The sequence below is a fragment of the Ptychodera flava genome, chromosome 11 (assembly GCF_041260155.1).
Source record: "Ptychodera flava strain L36383 chromosome 11, AS_Pfla_20210202, whole genome shotgun sequence".
Taxonomy (NCBI): Eukaryota; Metazoa; Hemichordata; class Enteropneusta; family Ptychoderidae; genus Ptychodera; species Ptychodera flava.
Window position 1 is genome coordinate 26693592 of NC_091938.1, and position 14150 is coordinate 26707741.

Consider the following 14150-nt stretch of genomic DNA (forward strand, 5'->3'; position numbering starts at 1 on the left):
GGTATTTGTCGAGTTTGCCGGCTTTGCAGTAAAAGTTTGGCATAGTCAAACGCTTACGGTGACAACAGAGCAGATGAAAGTAGACTAAACTTAGGTTAGGAATACGGAGTCTGTGTGTTATCGCAATGTACGCAGACCGAAGTCCAGAAAGTAGCCCTCCTTCCGGTCAAAGGAAGAGCGCCCCTAGTGGCGAAAGCTTAAAATCCTTGAATTACCGCATGGTCTTATGGTAACTCGAAACCGACGTATTCAGTTTCCAAAAAATTCAGGATTCTTGTAGACTTAGACAGCAACAGGACAAATCAACGGATAGATTAGACCAAATTTGTTCTTCAGTGCCTGAATTCCTTTCTAATGTACATGGGTGTCACAGATGGTGCTACAATAACTTCACTAACATATCTAGACTTCTTAAGCGTAAAAGTTCAGCAAGTAATGCGGACGATGTATGTGTTAAAAAAAGGCGCAGAACATCAGAGCAGTCGTCAACGAGTGTTTTATTCCCATCCGATAAGTGTCTGTTTTGCGACAGGAATCGCATCACAAAACGAGGAATAAACATAAAACTCGTCAAATGTCAAACTAAAACAGCTGAAAATTCTATAAAGGTGGCAGTAGAGAAAAAGCAAGACGAGAAAATGATACGTAAAGTTGAAGGTATAGATTTGGTAGCCAGGGAAGCACATTACCATGAGTCTTGTAGGAAAGCATATACACGTGATGATGATCGTAATGAATACACAAGTAATACCGAACCAAGTGAAAAACAATCGCACACAAGGAAGCATTTGAATATATCTGTTGTTACGTTTTTGAAAACGTCATAAAAGGTTTGAATGTTGAACGAATATCAATGCTTAAAGAAAGATATATGTCGCATATTCTTGAAAATAATCCTGAGTTTTACAATCCAAATTATAAAACGTATAAATTGAAAGACAAACTGATTAAACATTTTGGAAATGAGCTAAATTTTTGGCAGCCAAACTATAGAAGTGAGCTTGTGTATTCCTCGGGATTGCAAAAAGGCCGAGCAGTTGAATCAGCTTTTGAAACAGCTGCATCGGATACCAGGCGTTTGGAAGAATCAGCATTGTTTTTGCGTAGAGTAATTCAAAATGCTTACAGAGAGTCAGAACAAATACAATGGCCACCGTCATCAACAACCTGAAGTTTCAACTGGTAAGCAGGAACGATTGGCTATGTCTTTTGGTCAAGATCTCTGTGCAGCTGTCACAAATGGACAGTGGACAATGCCAAAGCATCTATTACTTGGCATGACCTTGAGACATCTAACAGGAAGTGCTGAAATTTTAACATTTATTAATCGTTTCGGTCATTGTTCATCATATTCTACCCTTCTTGAGTTGGAAACAGCAATGTGTAGGAGAATAGAGGAAACAAATCGTGTGATCCCCCCTTCTGTTAAAGGGATATAATCGTCACGTTTGCGGCTGTGTGATATGGGTCCCATACTACGGCGTCGTTGATAAGGTAACAGCTCCAGCATGCCTCGCGCTTATCCTAACTTTTAAAATGGCGGCTTACCCATCCCGTCCAGTGTTCAAACCACCGAAACTGGTGACAGAGGCCGAAGCGAAAGCCTACAAAACGAGGGACGCAACAAAAGTGTATCTGGGAAGATCTTACCCCAAGTGGATAGATGCGAAATCCGTGAACTATAACCAAGAATCTAACGCTGTGTTTTCATTACATTTACTCGAAATTCATCGCCTATTTTGCCGAGAATGTAATCCTTTACCACATAGTGAACGGGAATGTACATGTTTACCGAGAAGTACGGGCAGGAGATCCATAGGAGAAAACTGGGAAGAAGGTCTCCAATCAACGACATTGATAGCAGCAGGACTAGGACAAGGAATCCAACGTGCAGGAAGTAATATTTCCAACACAGAAAGGTGAGTCTTTCCTGGGACGGTAGCTCTGCGTTTCAGGGCTGTGTGTAGCTGCAGTGTACAGTAGCTCGAGGTTTTGCCATGGTATTTGGGTCGTCCGACCCAAATACCCTGGCAAAACCTCGAGCTACTGTACTGCAACTAGGATGTGTGTTACCGGCGTTATACGGCCTCCTACCACCGAGGAGCTACCTGCGGTTTTGTCTATGGCAATCTGCAGGGTTTTGGTGGGGTGGGAGGCCGTATAACGCCGGTAACACACAGCCCTGCTATGCAGAGCTACTGGGACGAATGTTCACCGTGTACGCGTACACAGACTGCCACAGTTGTGTGCGATATTTCTGTGTTCTCCCTCGCTTATGTTGTCGCTCGTAGTTGTTTTGTGACATGGACCCGGCATGGATTGCCATGGAACATTGGCTTTGACTGTTCCTTTTTCAATTCTCCACCACAAAAACCACTTCGATACATTTCAACGGTCACAAGCTAGCCGGACGATTTGGCAGACGGCGCTGCCATAGCCGGGCACCGTCACACGCAATATACGCGAAACTTTACATGACTGTTGACACTTTGTGAAATTTACGTGTCAAGAATCCATGTGTATGGCGATGTGGTAATAATCTAATAATCTAATGAAGTACATAATTTCCAAGTTGATTTTGAACAAATCGATCAATCAATCAAAACGTGTCCCAAAAAGTTGGACTCAGTCCATTTATATTTCATTTGTTGATTTGTTGTTGTTGTTGTTGTTGTTGTTGTTGTTGTTGACATTATTGGAAATTACTTTGTGCAAGTAAGCTTATATTGTAGAAAAGTGTCTCCGTGTTCAACAGATTACAAAATGACCAGTTATTGTTGACTATTTTTTGTAGTTTTCCTACACCAATTAAAAGCAGGGAATCAGGTAATTGTATGTGCAAAACAGTGTGTGTGTGTGTGTGTGTGTGTGTGTGTGTGTGTGTGTGTGTATATATATATATATATATATATATATATATATATATATATATATTTATATATAGTTATATATTTATATACATAGTTGTAATGTACATTTACATTTGTTTGGAAACAGAGCTCAAATAAAGACTATAAAATTGCCCAGGATAACTCAATTTTGATAATCTACTGTTAGCAATTTACATATGTTTTGGCAAGTAAAATGTGAGCTTACCAAAATGGCATTTGCAAGAGTCAAATTTGAGCCACACAAGAAAATATATAAGGACACATGTAGAGTTGCATATTTTGACTAGCCTATTGATTAGAAAACCAATTTTCATGGCTTTGTAAACAGTAAATGAATACTAAAATTTTTTTTAAACTTTAAAATCTGGATGGTATACATGTATAAATTTATCCTTTTCAATGGAGGATTAATTTGCATGTATTTTGTATATCAGAACTGTTAGCATGCTGTGTAGATCTTTTGATTTTTATGTTTAAAATTTTACAATAATTTCGATCAATTATTTTACCTTTTTTATGGGTATGTACTATACATTCCTGTTTTTTTTAATCATAAATAGCACTTTATATTATTAATTAATAATCTAATAATTTGCTTATACTTTTATGGGCAGACTATCAATGTGCTATTTAAAGAGAATTATGGTAATACACATACAACAATGAAATACAATAGAATACTTTGTGTATATTGAACGAATGTCAAATTTTGTTTGTAATTTCAGATTCAAGCTTTCTTCCTCTTGCATCGTCTACTCCTATGCAAGTAAAATCATGTGGACAATCTGTGAGGTACGATACTTGATTTTTTCACTGAAATAAATGTTGCGTTGATATTTCACAGTGATATCATTAGCATCTACTCTTAAATTTCCACTGATATTATAATGTATTTATAATATTTTACTTGTACCAGAATTGGCTGTGACAGTGAATCTGAAGACACACATACTGCCAGTGAAGATGAAGACGAAAGAGAGTTTGCTGTCTCTTTCAGAACTCTAGGGTTAGTTACCCTCCTTGGGGTGCTGATACATTTTATTATCTTTTTTCCCTGGATGTAAATGTAAGATAGCTACTCAATGTCAACTTTCCAGGCAAAAATGTTGATTGATCTCTCTGAGTTCCTTTGTAGTCTTTTGAACTTAAAAAATGCACGCTATACTAATTTGCAGTTGTTGTTGTTGATATTGGCTATTAGTAAATTCATACTTATTCAATCATTTCTTCAGAAATGACAAGAACATGTCGCTTGAGGAAGTTGTCTTTGATACAGAACAGTATGGAACAGATGACAATGGTGCTGCAGAAGCTGGAGATGATGTGACCAATGCCATGGATGTAATTATTGCAAAGAAGTGCCTGGCTTTTGTTCCAGCAATACTTAACTTGCTGAAACGTGCCTATGGGATATGTGTGCTCGGCAGGGATGTCAAAGGAGACTTTTATACAGTACAACAACAGTAGGCACTGCACTTACTGTTGTTTGGAGTTGTTCTGCAGGTCATCTTGGTGGAAGATGGCAGTCTCAACCTCGTTTTGATGGCATCTTTGCTGGCAACCTACAAACTGCTGCCTGTATCTTACTGTCTGGGAATAGCTTCAGGAAGATTGAACTGCTCTTTAGGTTTGCCAATATAGCTTGTATCTCTGCCAGTACATTTTTACGGGTACAAAAACTGTATGCAGCTCCCGCCATTCAGAAGTACTGGGAAGCCATGCAGTTGGAGTTAACAGGATCTTTTCATGGACAGAAGGTGGTTCTGTGTGGAGATGGTCGTAATGACTCACCAGGACACTCAGCCCAGTATCTGTCATATAATGTGGGTGACACATCCAAGCAGGTTATTCTCCACACAGAGACTGTTGATGTGCGAGAAGTTAATGGAAAAAGTCCAAATATGGAACGTTTGGGCTTTGACAGATCTATGGATAAGTTGACAGGAATGCTGGACATTGGAGAAATGATAACTGACGCTCATACACAGATAGCAGCAGCCATGCGTAAGTTGTGGTCAATATGTATATTGTTAGTTTGTGACTGCTTTATTTGAAACACCAATTTTCACTGTATAAAGGGAACTATGAGCACACTTTTTATTTGACTGAACACCACACTGTAGTATACACTGTTAGTGTGTGCTCCACATGTCACCTAAATTTCAGTGTAGTGGTGTATGCACACAACCAAACACAAACTTTCTGTAAATGTGTACAAAGTACAAGAATGGTACAAATGGTAATGGACAGATTTCTCTAAACTCTAATCATGCAATCTTTGTCTCTGTATTGCAGTGTAGCTGTTATGCAACAGTCTTCAGACAATTCTGTTTGCAATTATTATGAGCAAAGTGTGTAATTTGATTATCTGCCTAGGGTGTCATAATTCTGGTCTTCAAAATACATGTATTACTTATAGTGTTATACAATAACAGCATTTGTTCATCCACTGAATTATATATGTTATGTTATGTTGACTAAGCATTTTTTTACCAAATTTCAGGACACTGTGAAAAATATTCAGAAATCAAGCATTCTTGGGACATATGGCATGGGGGCAAAAATATTCACAAGAAAATCTTAGAGGTGAGATAGTGTTAGATTTTATTTACATGATAGTGCATTGCAAACCTACTGGTAATATTGTTCATCAGATGAGTTTATTTTCAGTATTTGATTATCAAATTTAAGTGTAACGTGAAAGAAAACTTATTACACTTTTAACTTGCAGTATTTGTTAGTTTTATAGTATTTGCTAATGAAAGTTGACATTCTGAATGGAAAGTTGCATTTATTACAGCAATAGACTGCTAATAGGTGCAAATAGTCATGAAACTTTTCATTGTAATTTTAGAAATGTAAATGAAAATATTTTTGAAAACCAGACTCTTTCTTTCCAAAGTAAAACAAAAAACAAAACTCTTTAACATTGTCTAATTTTTTGGCAGGCATCCAAACAAAGAGCTTGCAAGGATCTACTTCCCTGGGCAAATGCATTGAGGAATCATTTTTGGTATGCTGCAAAGGAATGCAATGGCAGTGAGAGAAAGATGAAGGTATGTTGTTAATGCTGATTTTGTTTCCTGCAATGACAGGGCTCGAAATTAGCGGTAGTCTCGCGTCCACAGACTACCAACTTTTCTCTGGGGCTACCAAAATCCATTAAATGGTAGCCCAAAGGGACTACCAAAGCCTGGGACATAAAATCCAGTCAGTATTTGGCGTGCCATGTCCGGTCTGTCACTTTAGGACCAGCTAAATGCAGTCAACCCAGCTGGACAAAGAAAGGCCTGAAGAAGACGACCATGCGGCGGAACTTTACAACAAAGTTTCTATATCTGTACTGCCATACTTGAATGACAGGCACAGGAAGTGATAGCCAATGAAAATGCATTTTGATCATAATATATCAATCACAATTACACAGAAATTATATGCCTCCTCCCTACAGACAGCCCATTGTCTATTTTTAGACCTGCTACAATATGTCTCAGTGCTGAGAAGGTCGAATCATTGTCATGACGACTATCAGAATTTGCATACAACTCTGAGAGTGAATTTTGAGTTGTCAATAGGTCACCAAACTTTTGAGTATCACTAACGTCCATTATACCGTTTTCCTTGGGTATTAAAGGTGTGCAATATTCATAGCAAATGACTAGAAAATTCACTTTATGGGCAGAATCTTGAAAAATAGCTTTTTCTTGTCTGGTTAATGAAAAAAGATATCCCTGAACTAAAGTATGCATGGCTACCAACCATTGTCACTGGACTAACAACTTCAGAAATGGTAGTCCACGTGAACTACCAGGGAAAAAAGTTAATTGCGAGCCCTGAATGATACCCTGCAACAGATACACAGATACCCTGCAACTGGCAGTCCTCAATTTATGTTAATCTTTATAATACGTATGCAAGTTTGCATTTCTTTGTATATTCTTTCAGGCCATTTGGTTTGGCATACTTCACCATGTAGTTGATGAACATGAGTGGATTCTCAATCATGATGGAACATATGGAAAGTGTGGACATGGTCCGCTCAGTGATGTGAACGAATACCATGGTTGATAAAAGGGTCACCGTCACATGTAGCACTGCGAAAGATTGTAGAAGACAAGCGTCTAATGAAAAATATCCCTTACTATGTCAACTTTTCGGTAAAAGTTTATATTTTGTAGTAATGAAAATTTTGTCTATCACTGCAATGAAAATTTTCGAAGTTCAGAACATACATGCCACTTATGCAAGTGTCAAAATTAGTATGCTAAGAAATTTATTTGTCGTGATTTTGCTGTGAAATCAGTATTTGTCATTCCATATCACCAGTATCCATAACAAGCCTGTATCACTTTACCACACAGCTTGATTTACATATACATTTACACAGAAACAGCATTTTATTCAAAAATATACAAATGAAAAACGATCTTGCTTGTTTTGGTCTAGGATGCGTATGATATTTAGCATTATTACTGCATGCAAATTTTAAATGTATCCTTTTTTTATTTCAGACATACTGGATTCTTAGAATCCTTCCACAGCCATCTTTGATGTATGCACCAAAGCGCCTTTCATATTCGTAAGTGTTTATTGCTTGTTTTCCTCAAAATTTTAAGTCCAACTGTTACATTACACTGATATGTAGCGTTCACAGGTTTAAGCTGTATTGCATGGAACATACTGTTGTTCAGTGGGATATGTCAGTATTGTCAGATGACACAAGATAGTACAAATAATCTTTGGTGAATCATATTACTTTGAATTGCATAGTTATAGAATCTCATGGAAAACACATTCTACCAATACAAGTAAATTCTTTGTTCTGTGTCAAATCAAAATTATGAAAGGTATATGGCCCAGAAGATCAAAGCATACTCTTACAGTTCACAATATTTGACAAAGGTTTTAGTTAAGGAATAAAGCTAAGCTGTACTTCCCTATCAAAATTCAGTGTGTGTGGTCATTCTTGGCAGCATAAAAATGTACCTACTTCAGTATTATACACTTTCTACTGTAGTGTGCATGAACACCATTCCACTAGTATATGTGGATCATTCCTTTTGATCATGATTCCGGAAATGTTTTCTACGTACGTTTTTCGGAGACGATGACATTTCCAATGACCTATTGATGGAAATATCATTTATAAGTGGAGATGTTATTTCTATTCTCTTACCACTGTAAGTCTTATTATTGTAATCTCGTATCAGGAATGTAGTATTCACCGATATCCATCTTTACAAATGTTTCAGTTTTGTTGGCTACAAAGCACGGACAGTGTTGGCTGCTATAGACTTCAACAAACATGCAAATCGGCAGAAAGAAGTTGCAGTAGATGGACAACAAAGGTAATGTACCTGTACACTGTCATTTTCAAGGTTGCCAAAGTTTTTAAAGCTGTAGTGTCTTTGAGTCTGCCAACAAACCCAACTTAGAATGTATTTGTTTAACTGCTCTTGCTGAGTTTGGACATTTTCACATCTGAAAATGAACTCATTCTTCAGCAGTAAACCATGTTCATTGTACATGCATGAGTTTGTTGACAGCTGAATACTATGCACTTTATCTAAGTGTATTGATTGGAAGCAGAAACAACACTCAACACGTGTCTTTTCATTATATGTGTGTTTATGACTTTTTTCGTTTGTGAATTCATTTACATGTTTGTGTTTGGTCATGTATGTGTATGTGTTTCTGGTATTTGTGTTCAAGATATGCATTCAGGTTTGTGCATGATGTGTAATTTTCCTATGACAATTGCTAGCCGCTATTGAACCCTCAGGGATGGGGAGTGGGGGCACTCTTGATATTTTCATATGGGGTTGTGCCACCTGAGTTCAATACATATACCCACGTATATTCAAAAAATATGACCCATTGTTGTTAGGAATTTCTTTGATAAATTTGGGGAATTTTCACCTTTATTCTGTTACATGTTAAGGTTTGCCTTTATCAAACAATGTTTAGGGGTTTTTGTATGAAAAATCAACCCATAATAAGAGATTTTTTCAGAAAATTGACCCATGTTTAGGGATTTTTTCATGAAAAAGTTACCCATTTGGGTGGCACATACACATACACCTTTTATGGGAGTACCCCCCCCCCCCCCTCCCTGAATAGAACCAAGGTCAAATCACTGATAAATATCATTACATTCTTTTGCAGGTACTATTGCAAGTATTCAAAGATGTCAAAGAGGTTTTATCCAGTACCTGTGGTAGCCAAAAAGAAGTATGACTACATAAATGACATTCAGCAGCAGATTTTTGAAATGCGCCTTGGAGTAGAAGGTCATTTATCTCAGTATGTTCCACCAGCTGAAAATGATCCCTGTCATCTACATACCAGACTGTCAATGATGAACCCTCCAAATATTGCTGACTTAGTAGAAGCTCATAAGAGCAGGTTTGCGAAGTCCACAACATCAGAAGAGTCCGTCTAAAGGAGATCTATCTCAGATACGAAGGAACATCTTGCCTTATACATTGGACATTGGACACTCTCAATAAAACAGATTCAGCAGTTTACTTACATTTGTGAAAATGACACTCACACTTTGTGCACTAGCAAGGATGCACATGTTGTATAATAGTTTGTGTGACAGTTTCTGTAGGAAATATTCTATTTTCTTGTCAAGACATTGTCAAAGTTTCTCATCCTGTGTGTTGTTCCTGAACAACAAAAGACAACATAGACAAATAGACAAATGTCAATCTATCATAAAACATGATTTATTCTCATGCATTTGAGCATTGCAGCAGATACACATGCTGCATGTTCTTTTCAAAAGGAGTAAAATTCACCAAAATAAACTCAATGTGTTGGCATCATCTGATAATTTCTGTGTTTGATATGACATTGAAACAGTGTTTTGTCAAAAGGACAAAACAGAATGTCAGAATTTTCACAAGTCCATACTAAATGCAGCCAAGTGTTATAGCATGATCTTTTAACAAAACGAAAATCTCTATATGGTATTGAAATACCCTGTTCTTGATCTGTATATGCAACTATATTGGCTATGGAATTTGTTAGTGTTAATTCACTGGTTTGAATAAAAACTAAAAATCTAACTGTTTGTTCACTAATGTCATGGATTTATTACAACAGTGTATCAAAGCAACATTTATCTTTTTGCACCATAATGTTGATTTTGAACAACCATGTATGACCAGAAGTACCAGGATGTAAGATCAAGAGTGGTTTATGAAATCAAAAGTGACACTCAACCCTAACTGTCACTAAGAGACGTATAACGAAGTACAAAAGAAAATAAAACAAAATATAATTTTACAACAGCATAGAACTTCCGTTATATATGGCAGCAATGACAATTTTTTAAGGAGAAATGTTGCATACACGGCAGGCAATTGTGCATACATGTATCACTGAAAAATAGCTGTAAACATTTTACTCACAAAATATAAAGTGGTAATGGTATAAAGTAAACATTCATTTCAAAATGTCACCACTTTTTGATAAGAAATTTCCAAACAAGCAGTTTTGGAAAGATGAATTTTGATGTACACAGAGTTTACATGTGTCATGAATATGTAGGACTGCTATCATGTTCTGGGGAATACAAAACTTTAGAGTTGGTGATTTTTTTTGCCGTGCATGCATGCATGCATATGTACACTGCCACATGTATACATCTTTACATCATACAAATATGCCTGTATCATGCATGTATGCACACATACATGCATGTATGTGTGTAAGTAAAATATGTATGAATGTGGCAGTGTATATACATATGTATGGTGTGTGTACATACATACAACACACACACACAAATATAGCATTCTAATCCTGTACAAACAACTGTTGCAATTTGTAGATATAAACACCCTTTCTTGAAACTTAATGGTCAGTTAATAAATTTGCCCTAGTCTTGTATTTCTCCATCCCTATAGCCAACATATATGTTATTTGGACTTGGAAATTTTCTTCTGATCGCCCAAACACAACATGAAGGGACAACACGGCGGTTCCCAGCACCCAGCCTGCCATGTTGCCAGTAAATATACTGTCGATATGCAAAGTGACGAAAACAGGCGTTGTCTCTCTGATGTTCCTCAGCATATGTGTCTGCATTCCAACGCATTGCCAGTTCCAAGACATTTGCGTCAAGGACAAGGTAGTTGAACAAGCCTTTGTTAGTGATGCATCCTTGACTTTGACGTGTAGCGCAGCATTTTTTCTCTGCCTGTGTGGGCATATCCTGACACTGACCACACTTGCACCATGGAGGACTGGAGCCGGGTTAGGTCCAGGTTGAGGAGCCGGGTAAGGTAATTGCTGCTGCAAATCAGCCCATGCTCCAGGCTGTCGCCTTAGCAGTTCTAATGTCAAACATTCCAATTCTTCTTTGGTTTTTTGCTGTACAAATTCCTGAAAGTTTGTAAAATCAAAAAGTTTAACTAAAAAATTTGCCAAATATCAAGATACACTATTGTTTTGATGATTAATGTACATTTTGGTGTGTCATGTTCAAAGTTTAAAAGATTTCCAATCCTTTACCAAAAGTGGCATGGGCATATATTTGAAACTCACATTTTGCAGACAAATTTGTTTTTCTGAGCAAGCAACAAATCAACATTGACACACTTTGCTCTGTCAAAGTCTGGGCAAAACTGCTCTGTTTATTGAGTAACTTGAAATAGTGCTAATACATTTGATAGATGGTTATCAAGGAAAGCAGGCATTTTATCAGGAAATCACAAAATGTAAGAACAAATTATAAAATTCATGAGCACTCTATAATGTGACAAAATTTACACAATGTTGCAAAAATTCAAATTCATATCAAGTATATCAAGCAGTGTTTTATATTATATCAATAATAGGTCAAACACCTTCATTTGTCTTTCATTTTCTTCCATCATTTCTTCTGCTGTTAGATGGTGAGACTCATGACTTTCCCTAGACCTTTTCCGTGATGTGTCAGCTGATCTGTCCTCCTCATCTTCTTCTGATGTTGAGTCCTGCACAAACAATATCATCACAGACTGCATGTAAATGTCATAAACACATGTCATTCAGAAAAAAATCATGGGTACATCTGCTGACATTACTTTTAAAATTATAGTAAAGGGCTCATATTTTATTCCTAACTTTGTATTACTTTCATTGGGAGAAATATCTCCTACGCGAGGGGTTGGTTGTGTTGTTGTTCTTGAAATGGTGTTCCCTCCATGAGATACCACTTCTGATGAACAGTTAGCATTGACTTTCACTTACATGTATTCAATTTCTCATTGATCAAGTCCCTAAAAGTACTGATTTTTATGCATGTGTCCAGTTGTAGCGTATCTGCCATTAGTCTGTCTGTACAAAACTCAGAAAATTACAGAACAAATACAGACATGTTTGCTTTTGCGTCCCAAACACTGGTAGCCACAGGCTCTTGACTCAATGCAGGCGAACCGCTAGCCGTCACTGATGCAATAAAATACAAATCAGTGACGACTAGCGGTTCGCCTGCATTGAGTCAAGAGCCTGTGCTGGTAGCAATGGCGCGAGTTTTGTGAAGGGCAATATACCACACAGAACAGCACGGGTCTATAGCTCTGTACTTATCTGGCACATAATCCTACATGATGTTCAAACCCTCTACCTTATTTTCGCTGCACAAATGCAACATCGTGATATGTAAATACAGTCGCTTTCAGGCTGCAAGTCTCCTCTGCCAGCTAGCATACGCACCACACGCTACCGCGGTTTCTGCATTCATTCTCGATCTCATAGACAGTTTCAAAGTGGTATAAAGAAAGCGCGTACGTACGCACAGAGGCTTGTAGCCTACCAAACAACTGCATTTTCAGATCTTAGTGCACCCTTTCTAAATAAAACAAGCAAGTTTAGGATCAGGACCCCATAAGAATATAGTGTGCAGACAATAAAAGACACTGAAACAGCAGTGAACTCTAATACTTACTTACGGGCAGTCTATTCACACATGCACGTTTTTTTCCGCAAGTGCAAGCTCTATTGCAGTATTCATCCATGCTTTTGCATGGACATGCACCCCGTCCCCGTTTCCGAGCGCACACTCCTGAACAGTTGCACGACCTTGGCTCATTTACTCTGAGAAGGGCTTCTTCCACCTCCGTCAGTGCGAAGCTTCCATCGGCCGTCGCCATGTACAAACATGTAAACATCAATATACGCGCAGCCGCAAACGTGACGACTATATCCCTTTAAGACGGACTGTAACATTGTAACTCATCTATGTTGGGATAATTTTGATATGCGGGAAGAAACGCCATCTGGGGCTGGCACAACACACACTGCACATGGAATCATTCTACAAGAAACATCAGTAAACGGTAACGGTACAAGTGAAACAGGAGGTGTATCTGAAAGTGTACCTAGAACAAAAAAAGATCTATTGTAGCACGACAAAATGAAATAGAACCTTGTTTTATGAAATCTAAGGCTGAACCTACACTAAAATAACAACCACCGAAATAAAAAATAATGATGTGATAAGAAAGGCTCAAAACTGTGATATGTTATGGATATTTGCTAGGGCTTTGCTTAAGAATTCAAGACAAACATTGAAAGTACCTTCGTGGGCAGGCTGGGTGTCTGTCACAGGGAATAATGCTGGTAGCGAACACATAACTACTATTGATTACATGCGTCCCATTTTCGCTCCAATAACAGAGAATGCAACCGTTCAAGAAGTTCTAAAAACATCACAAGATGCTTCTAGGGAAGTTGATCAACAGTACACCATAATGACGTTTGATTTGGCAGTTGCCAAAAAAGCATATGAACTAGTGTGGCAAAACCAAGATGCTTTCGGAGACTGTATTGTCAGGTTAGGTAGTTTTCATCTCGTATGCTCTTATATGGGTGCCCTTGGAAAGAGCATGAGGGGTAGTGGCTTTGAAGAAATTATTATTGAATCAGAAATATGTGCCAGTGGGTCAATCGAGAAGGTAATGACCGGAAAACATTACAACAGAGCTTTACGTGTCCATAAGCTTGTCCTTGAAGCATTGGAACGTCTATTGCTTCAGGTGTTTGAGTTGCAAAATGAGAATGCATTTGCTGATGAAACAAGTAAGACCCTCCATCTCCTGGCCACAGATCCATGCAACGAAAATCTATCAAAAGCTCTCCATGATGACAGCTGCAATAAACTACTGTCTCTATATTATGAATTCAAGGAAAGGGTTCGTCGAGGATTTTTAGGCAAAACAGCTCAGTTTTGGCTAAATTATATGGACAATGTTGGCCTTATTTTAT

General features: G+C 37.7%; 2 protein-coding genes across 7 annotated transcripts; one reads left to right on the plus strand and one right to left on the minus strand.

Annotated features, from left to right (window-relative positions):
• The first annotated feature begins 1493 nt into the window (after positions 1-1493).
• Positions 1494-9964, plus strand: LOC139143963 (uncharacterized). Of its 5 annotated transcripts, XM_070714588.1 has the most exons (11): positions 1494-1919; positions 2795-2826; positions 3617-3683; positions 3808-3897; positions 4124-4895; positions 5395-5477; positions 5840-5947; positions 6837-7048; positions 7403-7470; positions 8144-8239; positions 9057-9964. In XM_070714588.1, the coding sequence occupies exons 1-5, from the start codon at positions 1537-1539 to the stop codon at positions 4356-4358; spliced, it is 807 nt and encodes a 268-aa protein (XP_070570689.1). In that variant the 5' UTR covers positions 1494-1536; the 3' UTR covers positions 4359-4895; positions 5395-5477; positions 5840-5947; positions 6837-7048; positions 7403-7470; positions 8144-8239; positions 9057-9964. The 5 variants fall into 5 exon arrangements, with proteins under 5 accessions (XP_070570689.1, XP_070570692.1, XP_070570693.1 ...); XM_070714587.1 differs by lacking the exon at positions 2795-2826 and having other exon boundaries at positions 1528-1919; XM_070714591.1 differs by lacking the exons at positions 3808-3897; positions 7403-7470; positions 8144-8239; positions 9057-9964 and having other exon boundaries at positions 6837-7047.
• A 163-nt stretch (positions 9965-10127) lies between these two features.
• On the minus strand, positions 10128-12972 carry LOC139143964 (uncharacterized). Of its 2 annotated transcripts, none has more exons than XR_011554698.1 (3): positions 12832-12972; positions 11750-11878; positions 10128-11285 (listed from the first exon to the last, which is right to left on the minus strand). XR_011554698.1 is itself a non-coding variant. In XM_070714593.1 (3 exons), the coding sequence occupies exons 1-3, from the start codon at positions 12899-12901 to the stop codon at positions 10755-10757; spliced, it is 726 nt and encodes a 241-aa protein (XP_070570694.1). In that variant the 5' UTR covers positions 12902-12972; the 3' UTR covers positions 10128-10754. The 2 variants fall into 2 exon arrangements, 1 of the variants encoding a protein (XP_070570694.1); XM_070714593.1 differs by having other exon boundaries at positions 12836-12972.
• Positions 12973-14150: the final 1178 nt, after the last annotated feature.

Coding starts and splice junctions, on each gene's coding strand:
- LOC139143963 (XM_070714587.1), top strand. CDS start 4,304: ATGTGTGCTCGGCAGGGATGTCAAAGGAGACTTTTATACAGTACAACA. Junction 4,896..5,394: donor ACAGATAGCAGCAGCCATGC/GTAAGTTGTGGT, acceptor ACCAAATTTCAG/GACACTGTGAAAAATATTCA. Junction 5,948..6,836: donor GCAGTGAGAGAAAGATGAAG/GTATGTTGTTAA, acceptor ATATTCTTTCAG/GCCATTTGGTTTGGCATACT.
- LOC139143964 (XM_070714593.1), bottom strand. CDS start 12,901: ATGGATGAATACTGCAATAGAGCTTGCACTTGCGGAAAAAAACGTGCA. Junction 11,879..12,835: donor CATGTGTGAATAGACTGCCC/GTAAGTAAGTAT, acceptor TTGTTTGTGCAG/GACTCAACATCAGAAGAAGA. Junction 11,286..11,749: donor AAAATGAAAGACAAATGAAG/GTGTTTGACCTA, acceptor ACAAACTTTCAG/GAATTTGTACAGCAAAAAAC.